The sequence below is a fragment of the Colossoma macropomum genome, unplaced genomic scaffold, assembly GCF_904425465.1.
Source record: "Colossoma macropomum unplaced genomic scaffold, Colossoma_macropomum, whole genome shotgun sequence".
Classification (NCBI taxonomy): Eukaryota; Metazoa; Chordata; class Actinopteri; order Characiformes; family Serrasalmidae; genus Colossoma; species Colossoma macropomum.
This window is the reverse complement of record NW_023494798.1, coordinates 15830711-15844701: the sequence shown is the minus strand read 5'-3', so window position 1 is coordinate 15844701 and position 13991 is coordinate 15830711. Positions and strand designations below refer to the sequence as shown.

The following is a 13991-nucleotide window of genomic DNA, read 5'->3' as shown; positions in this document are numbered from 1 at the left end:
GAGGGACGCCACTTCTCTGTTGTCTGACAGTGGGGCAAGAATTCGTGCAATTATCGCAGCGCGACCCAAAAAATCCAAAACGCTCATAATGAACCCAGATCTCATTAATAGTCTTTCAAGACTATGAGGTCTGAAAGGAAAACCAAGACCCTCACTGTTATGATTGCTGTGCCATTTATAAAACTGATTTGCATTATAAAAAGGTACTTTTAAACATTCCTATTGTGATTAGTCATACTGCATGTTAACTGAATAACATGTTGGGGCCCCTTGCGTGGTCTGCGGGGGAAGAGGATTGCACTATGTAGCAATGAGACAGCACTTTAATGGGACTGCCTTGGCCTGTTGCGCGCTCTGAGTGGAAGAAAACGAGGCAATTACTTTGCGCAAAGGAGCTCAAATGTCTCTTGGCTGGCCCCGACTCAAGAGGTGTACAAAGGTTTTTCTATCTGAATTCCTCATCATTGTACCTCAGTCAGACTCCATTCCAGTTGTAAGTGTTATCTCAATACCACTGTGACTAAGAGCAACAGACCGTGATGATACACTGTAGTTGCAGGTGATCATTCTGAAAAAGAAAGTCAACAACGTTTTATTGGGAAATTTTATTGGGAAAATATTATAAAAATCATTTAAAAAAGTATCTGTGAAGTGCGAATGAATTTTTGCATGTACATACATTTAAACTCATCTATGTGAGAATACATTTTTTAAACAGTGGCATAGTGGGTCACTTTAAATAAAACACATGGTGTATAATAAATAAATTCTATTATTTTTGTATTCAAAATCACATTAATTGTTATCATATCTACTATGTGTGCATATGATTATTAGTTCATACCATAGCTTATCAAATAGGCTGATGTAAAAAAAAAAAAAGATTTCTGCTGCACGTTTTAAAAGGATTTCTGAAAAATTGGTAAATCAGCTCTACAAAATGCCTGTGGTGTGTTTTAATATAAAACAATTGTTCTTTCATTGATAAGCATATTTTAATGGTATTGCTATGGCCTTAAATACTTACATTCAATGTAAAGCAACAGTCTTGGGTGAAAGAACCTACTGAAAAGCCTATAGTGAGCAGAAACATCTAAGAAAAAGAACTCTGTGAACCTTAATAAATCTCTGCAGATCAAACCTGGGAGAGATTTCTGTTGTATGTTGTTTGACTCTTGTGGTATGTGATGATACCATCGTGGAATTAAATTTCTGGGAGATGTGTTATCATTTGCTATCATGGATTGCTTACTGTGTTTTAAACAGCACCAGTAGGGAACAGTGATGTAACAGGAGTTATTTGAATGCTTGATCTTATAAACAGATGGGTAGATAACAATGTGTACTCCACTGAGATACACACAGTAACGTTCACTCCCTCTGCTGCTTTGGAAAGCACACAATGTCATAATCCTGTGCTAACAGTGCTAGTTCTCGAAGCTGACTGGTAGCTTAAAGTCCAACACACAGCACTACAAGCAAATGTGAATTAAATCAAAAGCTCTTGGTCAAGCTGCCTGAAAACATGAGTGACATATTCGGTCTCACATACAGGCATATGCGAAAGTTTGAACACCCTCTGTTAAATTAACAAATCCTCCACAGAGAACACATGTAAATATGGTACTTTCTGCTAATTTTAGTGCACAATTTCTATTTATTTGCTGAGTTTAACTTATTGGAAAAATAAAACATGAAATCTAAAATGTGCCATAACTTTAGTACGTCTTATTTTTTTCTCTGTTAAATTCAGCAAATAAACAGTAATTGTGCACTGAAATGTGCAAAAGCGTGTTCTCTGTCAAGAATTGTTGACTTTACACTTAGAAAATCAACACGTTATTTGACTAGGGGCACCCAAAATTTTGCATATAACTGTAGTCTCGCAGGGCCAGAAGTGATCACATAATGAGGCTACACATCTGGAGACAACTAGTTAAAAATTTTAGTAGTGGATGGCCACTAACAAGGCTACATCTACAGGATTTCCCTCTTAAACCTGCCCCCAAACTCTAGTACACTTTTAAAATCTGAAGGCTAATCAATAACACAGGCAAATCAACATCTTGCTCACCAGTGAAGCATTACCTGTGAATGCAGTAGCCAATTCTACCCACATCACATCATTTACTCCAGCTATGTCACTGTAACCATCCGACGGTAACGCATTCTTAGCTTTTATTACATGTTCGTCAGAGTTGGGGGTAAAGCAGTACAAAGTAACACATTACAGTAATGTGCTTTTTTTTCTATAACAAAGTAGTGTAACGCATTATAGTTTTAATTTCTGTAATCACGTTACAGTTACTGACATCAAAAAAATTATGTTACTTGTGTTACTCATGTCTCTAACAAAGAATATTGAGCATGATGCATTTAAAACATCAATTTCCTCTATATAGATTTTTTTCCTGTCTTTGTATGTAATTTGCATGTGCATTAGTTATCTGCGTCAGCTGATCGCTTGTCTTCAATTGTGGATACAAACAGAGCAGCACGAATTTGGGAATCTCTGCTCAAATCTCAGCTACAGACTTTCAGAAACAGCTCTGTAAGCTTTACAGTTTATTCATAAAGATTTTATTTCGACGCAGCTGTTTATGGACAGTTTCTAGTACCAAGGTTATTGGTGTTCAAACAGCAGTAGCCGTTTTAATCATTTTAATCAGCATAACCAGCTGTGTCCTGTTCAGCCATGACAGTAATAGGCCTTTAAATGATGTTTACTGTGACTGGTGCTTTCTTTCTAAATAAAGTACTGAACAGACTATTGTTTTTTTTCCTCGTACTTTCCATCTGACAGAGATTTGCATAGGTTTTAGACAGTAATGCAGAGGTAAAGTAAGGAGTAATTAAACTACTTTTTTCCAAGAAGTAGTAAGTAAAGTAATTGAATTACTTTTTGCACTGCTGTCCAGTGATGTGTTCTAGGCCTCAAATGTAAAACAGTACACTTTAACTGAATGTTTTTTACCATGCAAGAGATAACGTTTATTTTTAAATCCTGTAATGTGTTTTCCTTACATGTATCACACGTAATGCTTTTTGGAGTCTAATGTGGGCTATTCTAGCTAACTCCATGACACTAACAACTGCCTTTTTGACGGTCAGGCAATGTTGACAAGCTCACTACAGCAATTTCTTGTTTCAGATGTTGCAACTTCTTTGAGCCTAATAAATTTATGCTCCCACCCACATTTAAGCCAAATACCCTCATGGTTGTCTCCAGACATATATGCTTGCTATGAGATCACATTTAGCTCCTAAAGACTAGATCCTACACAGTCCTGTTTAGACATCAGTGTCTAGGGGTGGTGGTCTGTCCACACAAGGAGACAGTGAGTCCTGACTGTGAGTGGAGCTTATACCAGTGTCTGAGTCTGTGTCTGTAACATCAGTAGGAGAAAGGTTCTGCCTGAGCTTCCCTACTGTCTGCTGAGAGATGCCAGCCCTGATTGGGCTCTTGAGGGACACAGGGCTTGGTGGATCAGGGCAGTCCCCTAGCTGCAGTGAGCTCAGCTGGGCAATGAGGTGCTGATACTCCTGGTTTCTGGACTGCAGCAACTTGCTGTTGTGCTGCAGCTGTTTCTCCATATCCTGGGTCTGGGCATGGAGGGAAAGTCCTGCCCTCATGCTCAGATCCAGCTCACTGCGCAAGCCTTCAAGCTCTAAACATTCTGCAGGTGACAAAGTGAAGACAGGGTCCAGATCCACTGCAGGAGCTGCCGCTGCTGCCCCTTCTAGCTCATCAGAATCTACCATCCATATGGTTCTTTTCAGCTCCAGGTCAATGTCTCTGGACAGCTCGTCAATGAGTTCTTGATGCTGGCGCACCTGTAGATCCAGTTGTTCAACACCATTGCTGGTGTAAAGGTACTCCTGCAGTTGGTCCTCACACTCGAACATGGACAAGGAGAGCAACTGTTCATTAGAGCTTTCACTGAGGTCAGAGCCAGATAAGGAACTTTCCTTCAGCTGCTGCTCCATCTGCTGGATCTCCAGGTCCAGTTCTCGCATGTCGTGGATCTGCTGCCTGATGGTGTGGTCCTGGGAGATGATCAGCTGCACCATTTTGTCAATTTCCTCGCAACCCTCTGACGACCCTCCCTTCTGCATCTTCTCCAGCTTGCGAAAGGCCTTCTTCACCATGCGCTTCTGACGCTCCACAGGAAGGGTCTTGGCATACTGTGCTGGACCCTGCTCCCATCTCTTAGACCTGACCCCTCGGGACTTTGTGGCCCTCTTGGCACCTGTGGAGGATGGCACGAAGTCACTGGCCTTCACCAACACAAACTGGATAAAGGGTTTTTCCTCGCCCCAAGCATTCCACAGACGGAGGATACGGGTGAGAGGGGGCAGAGCCCTTTCAAAACCCTTCCACCTCTCCAGAAGACAGAACTCTTTAGGCTCTCCATGCAGGAGTCTCTTACTTTCCGGGATGGTTTTATGGTCTTCCAGTAAAGCCTGAACTACATCAGCGCAAGTCGTATGCTTGGTGACACCACTGACGATTTTCTCTTCTTGGCACACCAGCACTTGGATTTCCTTCCCTGGAGTGTTGTCTGCATCCTTAGTCCTGGAAAAGAAGAACAATTTTATTAGCATCGCTGAGGCATTTTTAGAAGCAATTTATTATCTGAAAGGAAACAGATGAGTGAATTGCTTGAATACAAACATCCTTAGTTACTGCCACTAAAATGTTCACCAAGAGAGCAATATTCAAAAACAGCTCTGCAAACTCAGCCAAGACAAACAGAAAATGATTTAGGTCAAAAATATGTCAGTTTTGTCATGAGAAAGAAATGCTCAACAGTCTTTTTATAGCCTTTTTATTTAACTGACAGATTTATGAACAATTTACTAATGAGACTGTGGACACAATTATTTCAGAACATCATCTAGGGCACTGGTGTGTAACAGTTTGTAAAGAGGTCTTTTTCAGAAGCTGGTATAAAAAGATAGATCATTTTCGTTAATGTGCTTTTATTTGGCTATTAGTATTTCACATAATGTTTCCTTTGGTCCATTTGTATTGTGAACAGTCCCAACCAAAATGATATTAAGAAAAGCCATCATTCTTTAATTGCTGGTTTATTTTACTAGTACAAGCAAGTATTTCACCCAGTCATTGTACCAAAATGATCTACGTTCTGCAGTACACATTGCTGTGTCCTGAGAAATGTAACACCCTAACAAAACCATTTCACCTTCTTTTGGCACAAATATTTAAGCAACATAAGAAACAATGCAGCTAGAAATTCCCCTGTTTGACCACATTTCTACTTCTCCCTAAATCCCAACAAAATCCCATGTCCACTGTGCCCAGTACAATTGTTTGTTGATCTGGCCTTTTCAGATTTACAGACCAGCACAACAGTATCTCAGTTTCCACAGGCCAGAAAAAAACACACAAGTGGTATATTGTGCGGACCTTGATAAAAGTCCCCAATGGAATGCAATCCGTATGCAAAACTGCAAGTGCTTGGTTAATGGTTAGAAGACCCTGAGAGTTCAATTAAGCCAAGTAAATACCTGAGCTGTTCACACAGCAAACAACTTGACATATCACCAACACACAAAGAGACCGTCTGGAACAACTCTGGAAAATGCACAGTGCTGCTGTTTCACCAGGCGTACTGTAGTGTGCAGTGACTGAGAGCAATGTTTAAAACTCCTGATGTTTGTAGTAATGATGCACGATATTATTGGAATCATATCAGTAGCTGCAGATACTGTAACTGCTTCAATAATCTATCAGCATTGGACAGCTGTTTAAATTTGACAGAAACAGTGGTAAAAGTTTGTGCACCCCTGGTCAAATGACATGTGAAAGTAAGTGAACACATTCTCTACAGAGAACACATTTAACACACAATTTTAACAAACATTGCACATTTTAATACACAGTTATTTCCTGAATTTAACATATTGGACAAAAAATAAACAAAAAGTATGGCCTGTGCAAACATTATGGCACACTGTATAATATATGTTTCATTTTTTTTTAATATGTCAAAATTGTCAAACTGTGTTTGAAACTAATATTTGATGAGTTATTTATTGTACTATTGTAAAATTTAGGTTATTCTGGACTACTAAGCTTTAATATCTGTGTTTTATTCATTTTACTGCATTTGTAACCCTACACAAATAAATGTTTCTTTGTAATGCTAATCCAGGTACATTTAGCCCCAGTATTTACATTTTATGAATGCGTATGCATTGGCATTGGCAGGTAAGTACATAAAAAGTATCAGATATCTGCATAGGTCCACCATTCCAATATACTGATGCACCCCTATTTTGTAAGCTGCTCAAAAGCTAACAGTGTTTCACAGTGATGTAAATATTAAGTTAAAAAATCTCATACAATGCAAACTGTCACTAATTAACATCTCTAATCCACAGACAGACAGTAATGGAAACAGTGCTCACTCTGTACTGTCTGAAGCCTCTGTCATTTATTGCATGAGTAAAACAGTCTTTATGAAACAGAACTGATTAGATGTCAAGCTTTTAAGTACAACATGGCACGTCACACATGCTGTATTATGATAATAAACTGCATGAGGTACTACTCATAATCCTAACTAATCCAGGTAAGGCATGTGTGGTAATGCTGGCAAAATGATATCATTTAACTGACATCATACTGGGAGTGAACCACCCCAGCACTTAATGACAGCTTGTGCACACGCACACTCCATGACACTCTGTCACAGTAAATACTTAGGGGGAGTGACCTGACTATCTTTCTTTAGCTATGAAAATAGCTACAGTAAAATGTACCCAGTAAAACAGTTACAGCAAGTGAGTTACAGCCTCTTTTTCAAACAACGAGTCAAATTTTGTTCTCTAAAAATGCTGAAGGTCCATTTAGCGTTTTCAAAGTTCTCATCTGTACAGGAAATTAACAGACGGAGGGGGCTGGAAGCACCTGTGTTTGTCTTGTGCAAAAATCAATGGACACCAGCAGCATCCTGTTACACACTTCCTGCCGACCGCGTTTACGCATTGTGAGGCCATGGAAAAATCTGAATTCCATTTCCATTCTAGTTTCAAAACAGAAAGAGGGATTTAAAGATGAGGTATAGGAAAATGCTATATGGAAAGCTAATTCTTTGAAACCAAAAGGCTGTATGTGAATTCAACAGTGTTTGAGTGCTGTGGCATAGAGGACCACAGGGAAAACCCCAGTGCACTTCTGAGAATAAGAATACTTACAAACTAGATTGTTGTGGAATGCAGATTAGGCTAATCTATTCCTGTTGTACCCTGATAAACTCAGTGAAGGTGAAATAAATGGTACATTGTGCTTTCCTTCCCGCTAAACAAACACCGTTAGGCCGGTGACCATTACATACAGACAGTGGGAGTGATACAGAGCACCTCTGTCCTCCTCCAGAGCTGACATTGTGCTCAGCCACAGAGCAGAAAGAACAAATGCCATTCACATGCTGCAGTGAACAGTTCTCAGCAACCTGTTGGATACAGACTGCCTTCTTAAAGATGTGAGAAACCAAAGGTTGTAGTAGGGAAACACATCTATATCTCTGTTGTTTAATGAATAGAAAATATAGGATATTTCAGGCATTTGGAGGTTTATGATTGCAAGAAGTGTATGATAATTTGCTAGGAATAAAAACTAAAGTACTACACTGGTTAGGTTATCTAACAGTGTTCTTCCACCAGACAGTCAACAGTGGTATGTACGTTTATTAATCTGTGATCACACACTTTGTTGTCATTTCCATTGTCAAGTGAGCCGTACCATACCCGAGAACCCATGCTAAATTTGGCACAGGTTCTCATTCTTGTCAGGGTTCCAAGCGTGCTGAGTGCCATTTACAACAAAAACACTAGCTATCTGGTCACAGGTACTCAAGCAGGGTACAGACACTTTTGGGGTGTAGATTTGTATCTCTACTGTGCTGGGACAGCTAAAAATGCACTGCCTGGTGGGAAAATACCATAAGCTTTTATAACAACTAGGGCTGCACCAGCATGGGAATTGTGGGCTGATGCCAATATTCGATTTCTTTTATGTACATTTCTGTTGATACCAATGCCAACGCTGATACATGCACCTTTAGGAAATGTCGAAATTGAGACTAGGTCCACCTGAATTAGCATTACAGAGAAATGTGGCGTTTATTGTATAAGGCATATTCAGTAAAATTAACACATTAATTCATTTAATGCATCTGAGGAATAATATCTCATTTCTTTACAAAGTTTTTTGCTATCAGTAGCTTAAATGAGTAACAGGGGTGAAAGTAACAGGGTTTTAGCAAGGAAATAGCAAACACACATAATGTGGTTAACTGACATTAAGGACATTCTAATGATTTATTAAAAATTATTATTTTTTAAATAAATAATTTACTTTCAATCTCTAACTTCGGTGACAAGGTTGTGTTCAGCTAACAGGGCTAAGTAACAGACATTTTTCTATAATTGCAAAGTAGAGTGTAGGTATGTTGTGCTGGGACAGCTAAAATACTGTTTTCTAAATGCAGTTTATTAATGCTTTAATTATTTGAAACATGCACATAGATTATTGTGAAGGACAATTTACACGTATTTTAAAATGCATTTTATCTTTACTTTACAAACATATATTACATATTCCCTTTTCATGAATAAGCTACATAATAAAACACAAAAACCTATATTAGATTCACATCAGGAAAAAACAAATGCCTAATATTCCATATGGACTAATAAGCTTTCACACTGCGTTAAACAAGAACATTTGTGGATGACTCTGGATAAATGTGTAAATAAGACATAGAATTCGGAAGGCAGTTTTGGTTTGGTGTGACATCAACAAGAAACAATTTTCCTGAATTTCCTGAATCTTATCTAAAGAGGATGAGGGTTTGGGGAGGAATAAACATGATGGCTTGTTGATCTCTTGCAAGACTTCTTTGCCAGATAGGCATCTCTAGGAAGACAAAACAGTCCCCTCCTTCCTCTGTACACAGCAAAATATCCACACCTGTAGTGCTGAACTGACACCTACAATATTAAATGAACACTTGTAGTTTCTTGAGTCTAGCTAGACACAAATGGACATTAGGAGTGAACTACACTGGGGATTTTGCCGTGAATAGCACAGATAAAACCAGACTTACTAACACTTGATCAATGCTTTGTAGATGGTTATTTTTAATTGGCTAATACTACAAAGTGATTTAACTGTCATAATAATATGTAACAGTGTAATTGTTATAATTTGACTGTCATAACAAAGTCTATCATACTGCTTATAAAATAACCACTAATGCTCACTGGCACATGACAGACATGCTGATGGCAGAAGATATAATACAGCATGTATAATAACCACGTCTGGCAAAGCAGTGATTTACTTCAAAGCCTGCTTGTGATGGACTATTCCTGAACATATTCAGAGCAATCATAAAGCAAACATGTCAATGAATAAAATGATCCACCAAGCAGGAGACACCCTTCACGCACCACATGAAATAGCAGACAATCGGAGTTAAGTTACCTCTGATCTATTTTCCATCTGAACACTCAAGATAATTATAGTCTGTGATACTTTAAAGCTAATCATACTGTAGCATAAAAACACCACATTCTTAAAGTGTCTTTGAATAGGCTGTTAAAAGTCCATAATATCTGGCAACACTAATGCAGCCCATAGCATTTTCAAGTCATATTGTACACATCTTCTAATTAGTGAATTAGTGATACACCCGTTGCTGCACCAACTGCACACAAACAGCTTGTGTAATTTCCATAGAAATGCATGAACAATAAAATGGGACTCTATGGAGCAGCTACACATCAGCCTAAGGTCACCATATCCAATGCCTAATGTCAGTTAGAGGGGTATTAAAGTCCCCCAGCACTGGGCAGTGGAACAGCAGAACTATGTTCTCTGGAGTGATCAAGCTCCATCCTGTACCTTTGGGATGAGTTGGAGTTTGTGACCCAAAATTAATCATCCAACATCAGTACCTGACCTCAGTAATGCTCTTGTGGGTTTTATGCAATCAAATCCAACATATATTGTGTATCACTGTATTATCCTCAGAAGAGCAGATACCTCCTAGTAACACCCTTGATTTTAGAAGAAATTTAGAGTCTACTTTTGGACAGTTAGTGTAGATAGCACTACTTAACCCCTCAAATGGCCAGGGCCCAATGGCGGGCCCAGAGTTTTACAACACAGTCTGCATTGAGGTCCCTGTAGTTACTGAATAATAAACTGTGCAGGTATGGATAGCACTTTTATCTATGCCACTATAAACACTTGGACTAAAGACAACAATCCTCAGGCCCACCTGGAGCCACTGGGACATCAAAAGTTAAACAAGCCACTTGTGGAAATTGCAAAAGCAATTATATGGGTGTCGATGACAGGATCTCTCTGCACAAGAACCAAGTATGCTCTTTACATTTTAAAGGGATCAAACCATAATAACAGTGTAGGTTCAAGCAAGAAAGGCCCAGTTTCTCAAAACACTTATGATTTCAGAAAAAGAACAGATGTTTTCTCTATCACCTCAAGATGATATTTGTATTAGCACATGAAACAGCCCAGGAGGACTTTACTGGATCATTTCTGTGTTCGTTTTGATGGAAAACTCTCTCTCTCTCTCTCTCTCTCTCACACACACACACACACACACACACACACACAAGTACACACAAAGCACCTGCCTCCAAGTAAGCTGAACAACAGCACCTTGGTAACTCTACCGCTGGCGCCCATACAGTTGAACAACACTGTACTGTATGCAGCTTCTCTGGTTACAATAGCAAATGCATTTATCTTTTGTGTTAGCTACACGAATCTCTCAGCTCATTCAACCTCTCTTTCCACTGACTACAAACTGGGAGACGAAAGCAGAAAGTGTCCTTTCGATAAATTCTATCTTTTACTTCTGTGTCTGACTTTCATGAAAGTGATGAAGCGCTGAGTGAGGGTCGAAAACGCCCGACAAGAACAACTCGAAATCCTAAGAAAAGGTGAGAAAAGGAGGGCTACCTGTTTTTCAGGCGCGCTTTCAGAAAGTTTCGTCCGAATGGCGCCATTGCTCAAAACCTCAGTCAGGCTGAAGCTCTCAGCTCTCAGTTGGGGTCCATTGCGAAGAGTAGTAAGGTTAATCTCTGAGCGGCGGGACTCACGGAGTGAGAAAAGTTGTAGAATTTGTGAGCGGTGGAGGAGTAAAGGCAGGGCAGGCTAGTTAGCAGAGGGCCGTCCCAAAGCGCAGAGGGAGGTGACCTAATGGAGGAAACAGAGCCGAGCCTCAAAACGAGCCTCAGCACCTTTACCTGCTGTTTTATTAAAGAGTCTCGCCGAAAGCGCCGAACAACGACATAAATCAGACCTGCGTTCTCAGATTAGCATGAGAGCTAAACACGAGCGTGAAGTGAATAGTTTTAGAACACATATTGCCGTTCAGCGCACTCTGCCCTCCTCCAGTCTGCACTGAGCTGCCCTACAGGAAAAAGTCCCCTGCTGAATTAGCCTCTCTAGCAATATTTATTTCGGTCCAGCTGGACATAAATTAACACTGAAGTGTTCAACACTGTAAAAATGATGGGTTAAATTGCTCTTTGTCTGGTTAAATGTTTTTATATATATATATATAATTTTCATATTTTTATGACTTTGTATATAGGCCTGTCACAATTAGTACATAATTGCCTAAATGCAATTATTTAAGCTGACTGTAGACACTTTATACAGTCATTAGATGGCATGTTATGCCGCAACAAATTGGATACTATAGCAACCGCCTTGCCACACCTTAGCAACCACTTGGGATACCATAGCAACCACTTAGCAACACCTTAGCAACCACCTGGGATAGCAGCCCTGATAGCAAACGTATAGATCCACTGGCCTGACAAGTTTTGCATCCTGCTGACTGTATGCCACCCTCGGACCACCCAGATTATTGTCCTGCATACAAATTGTAATTAGATTTTAATCTTCTTAAACAGATTTTAAATGCAAACAGCCTTTTATTTTGGAAAATAAAATAGAAGCAAACAATCGACAGAAAAAAAATGAATGACTAGGCCTAAAATGAAAAAATTTTTTGGAAAATGTTGTTGCTGACACTTTGCTACATTGGTTAGCTGTATAAACGGCTGTATTTATGATACTGTTGTTAAAATTATTTACTAAACTAATTTACAAAGGATAAAAAAAGAAATTAAGAAAAAAATAAGTAAATAGCACTTGGAGTGGAAAATGAGTGCTGAAAAGTGGCATTTTGTCTAATATTTTGCCAGTGGGCCACCAGCCGTGCCATCAGAAGGCCAACAGTGGCCTGCTGTCCTCTTGCTATCTGGGATAGCAACTTCTTAGCAAAACACAACACAGCAACAAATTAGCAACCACCTTGGACAGCATAGCAACTGCTTAGTAACACCTTAGCAACCACTGATTGTGTTGGGTCGAGGCAAATAAACATAAATTAAAGAAAGCAGTTAGCTGCAGTAAACATAGCTAGCAAGTAAGGTTTCTCATTTGACTCATTTGGCCACTTTAGACTTGTATTTTAATATTTGCAAACAGTGAACAAGAAAGGCAATTCAATTGTTAATCATATGACAGTTAACCATCAACTAAAATTTTGTGATTGTGACATGCCTAGTTGTGTACCACACATGTATGTGGTTCTTTCAAGAACCTTTAAAGGGCCCATTTCATTGAAAACTGAATTTTCTTCACTTTGCTAAAATAAAATACTTATTTTTTCTACATAGTGAAATTTTCATTTAACTCTCTGTGTTTTTATTCTACCTGATTTAACGCTGTAGGTGTTCATTTTACTTGATTCCACACTGTAAGAGGCCAAGGCTATAGCTGTTCATTCTACTTCATTTAACACTGTAGGTGTTCCTTTCATTACTAGGGGTTTTGCTGTGCATGTTCTTGCAGTAATTAGACTGCAGGAGAGTGATGTCCAGTGGGAACCAGTGATGAAGGCTGGAATGGAGACTAGCTACAAGGACTGAACTGTGGGTCAGAATCACAGTTCAGATGCACTACACTGACTTTCTATCTTTGCTCTCATATGAAACGCAAGGACACACGTTTAAACAATGCAAGAAAATAAAAAAAATAGAAAACTAAAAGCATTATCAGAACATTAACACATAGTAGTCTAGCCTTATTGCTGCTGTTTTGCCATACTGTTTAAATGTAATTATATAATTAATCACATTGTTAATTATATCCAGAAATGCATTTACACTTGATTTATGTTCTATATCAATAGATTCAAGTCTGCGCTTCTGAGTTTTTTCATTAGACATCAAAAAATGACAAAAATGTAAAAAATTAAGAGAATGTTTTCCTTTCGGTTTCATTAAATTCAAATCTCTTCATCCACCTACAAACACAAAATGTGGCTTTTATTAAAAGTAAAGACTCAGCACTTTCAACAAAATCAGTGTGGTATGAATACAAAATTGTTAAAGCAAATTTGTAAATTGCTTTTGTTATTGCTTTTGATAACTGGCTAAAAAATTCCATACACATGGAATTAGAGCTGCCATAGTAGATATCTGTCCCTAGCCAGTTATATTTTATATCAGAGTGCATTATATTATAGCAACCTGCTTGTGAAATATTCATGTCCCCTGTTTACCACCTTCAGACAGAACTAATGCAAATAACTCACCCAGTATCTTACTTTCATTCCTTTCATCATTGCTTCTTTAGTGACGAATCACAAACTCACTTGAGCCTTTCAACCCCAAAAAAGGAGAAATGCGTATCATGCGAGCATATAGAAGTTTTGACGTCAGTCGCCAAAGTGGCCAAGGTGGTGTCACCTGATGTCGTCATGAGCTGGACGGGGAGCTGATGGAGAGATGAATAAACGGGGGAAGGATGTGGATAGGGGAGGGAGGAGGTGTAATGAAGCAGCCCCTGTGACATCACTCCAGTGCTTATATACTGGGGGAATGGAGCCCACCGGTCCTGAACAAGCTGA

At 39.1% G+C, this 13991-nt stretch overlaps 1 protein-coding gene across 1 annotated transcript; it reads right to left on the bottom strand.

Annotated features, from left to right (window-relative positions):
• Positions 1 to 579: 579 nt before the first annotated feature.
• rassf9 (Ras association domain family member 9) lies at positions 580 to 11509 on the bottom strand. The gene is made up of 2 exons (XM_036585472.1): positions 11024 to 11509; positions 580 to 4576 (listed from the first exon to the last, which is right to left on the bottom strand). Exons 1-2 carry the CDS (start codon positions 11068 to 11070, stop codon positions 3292 to 3294), a joined length of 1332 nt encoding a protein of 443 aa, XP_036441365.1. The 5' UTR covers positions 11071 to 11509; the 3' UTR covers positions 580 to 3291.
• Positions 11510 to 13991: the final 2482 nt, after the last annotated feature.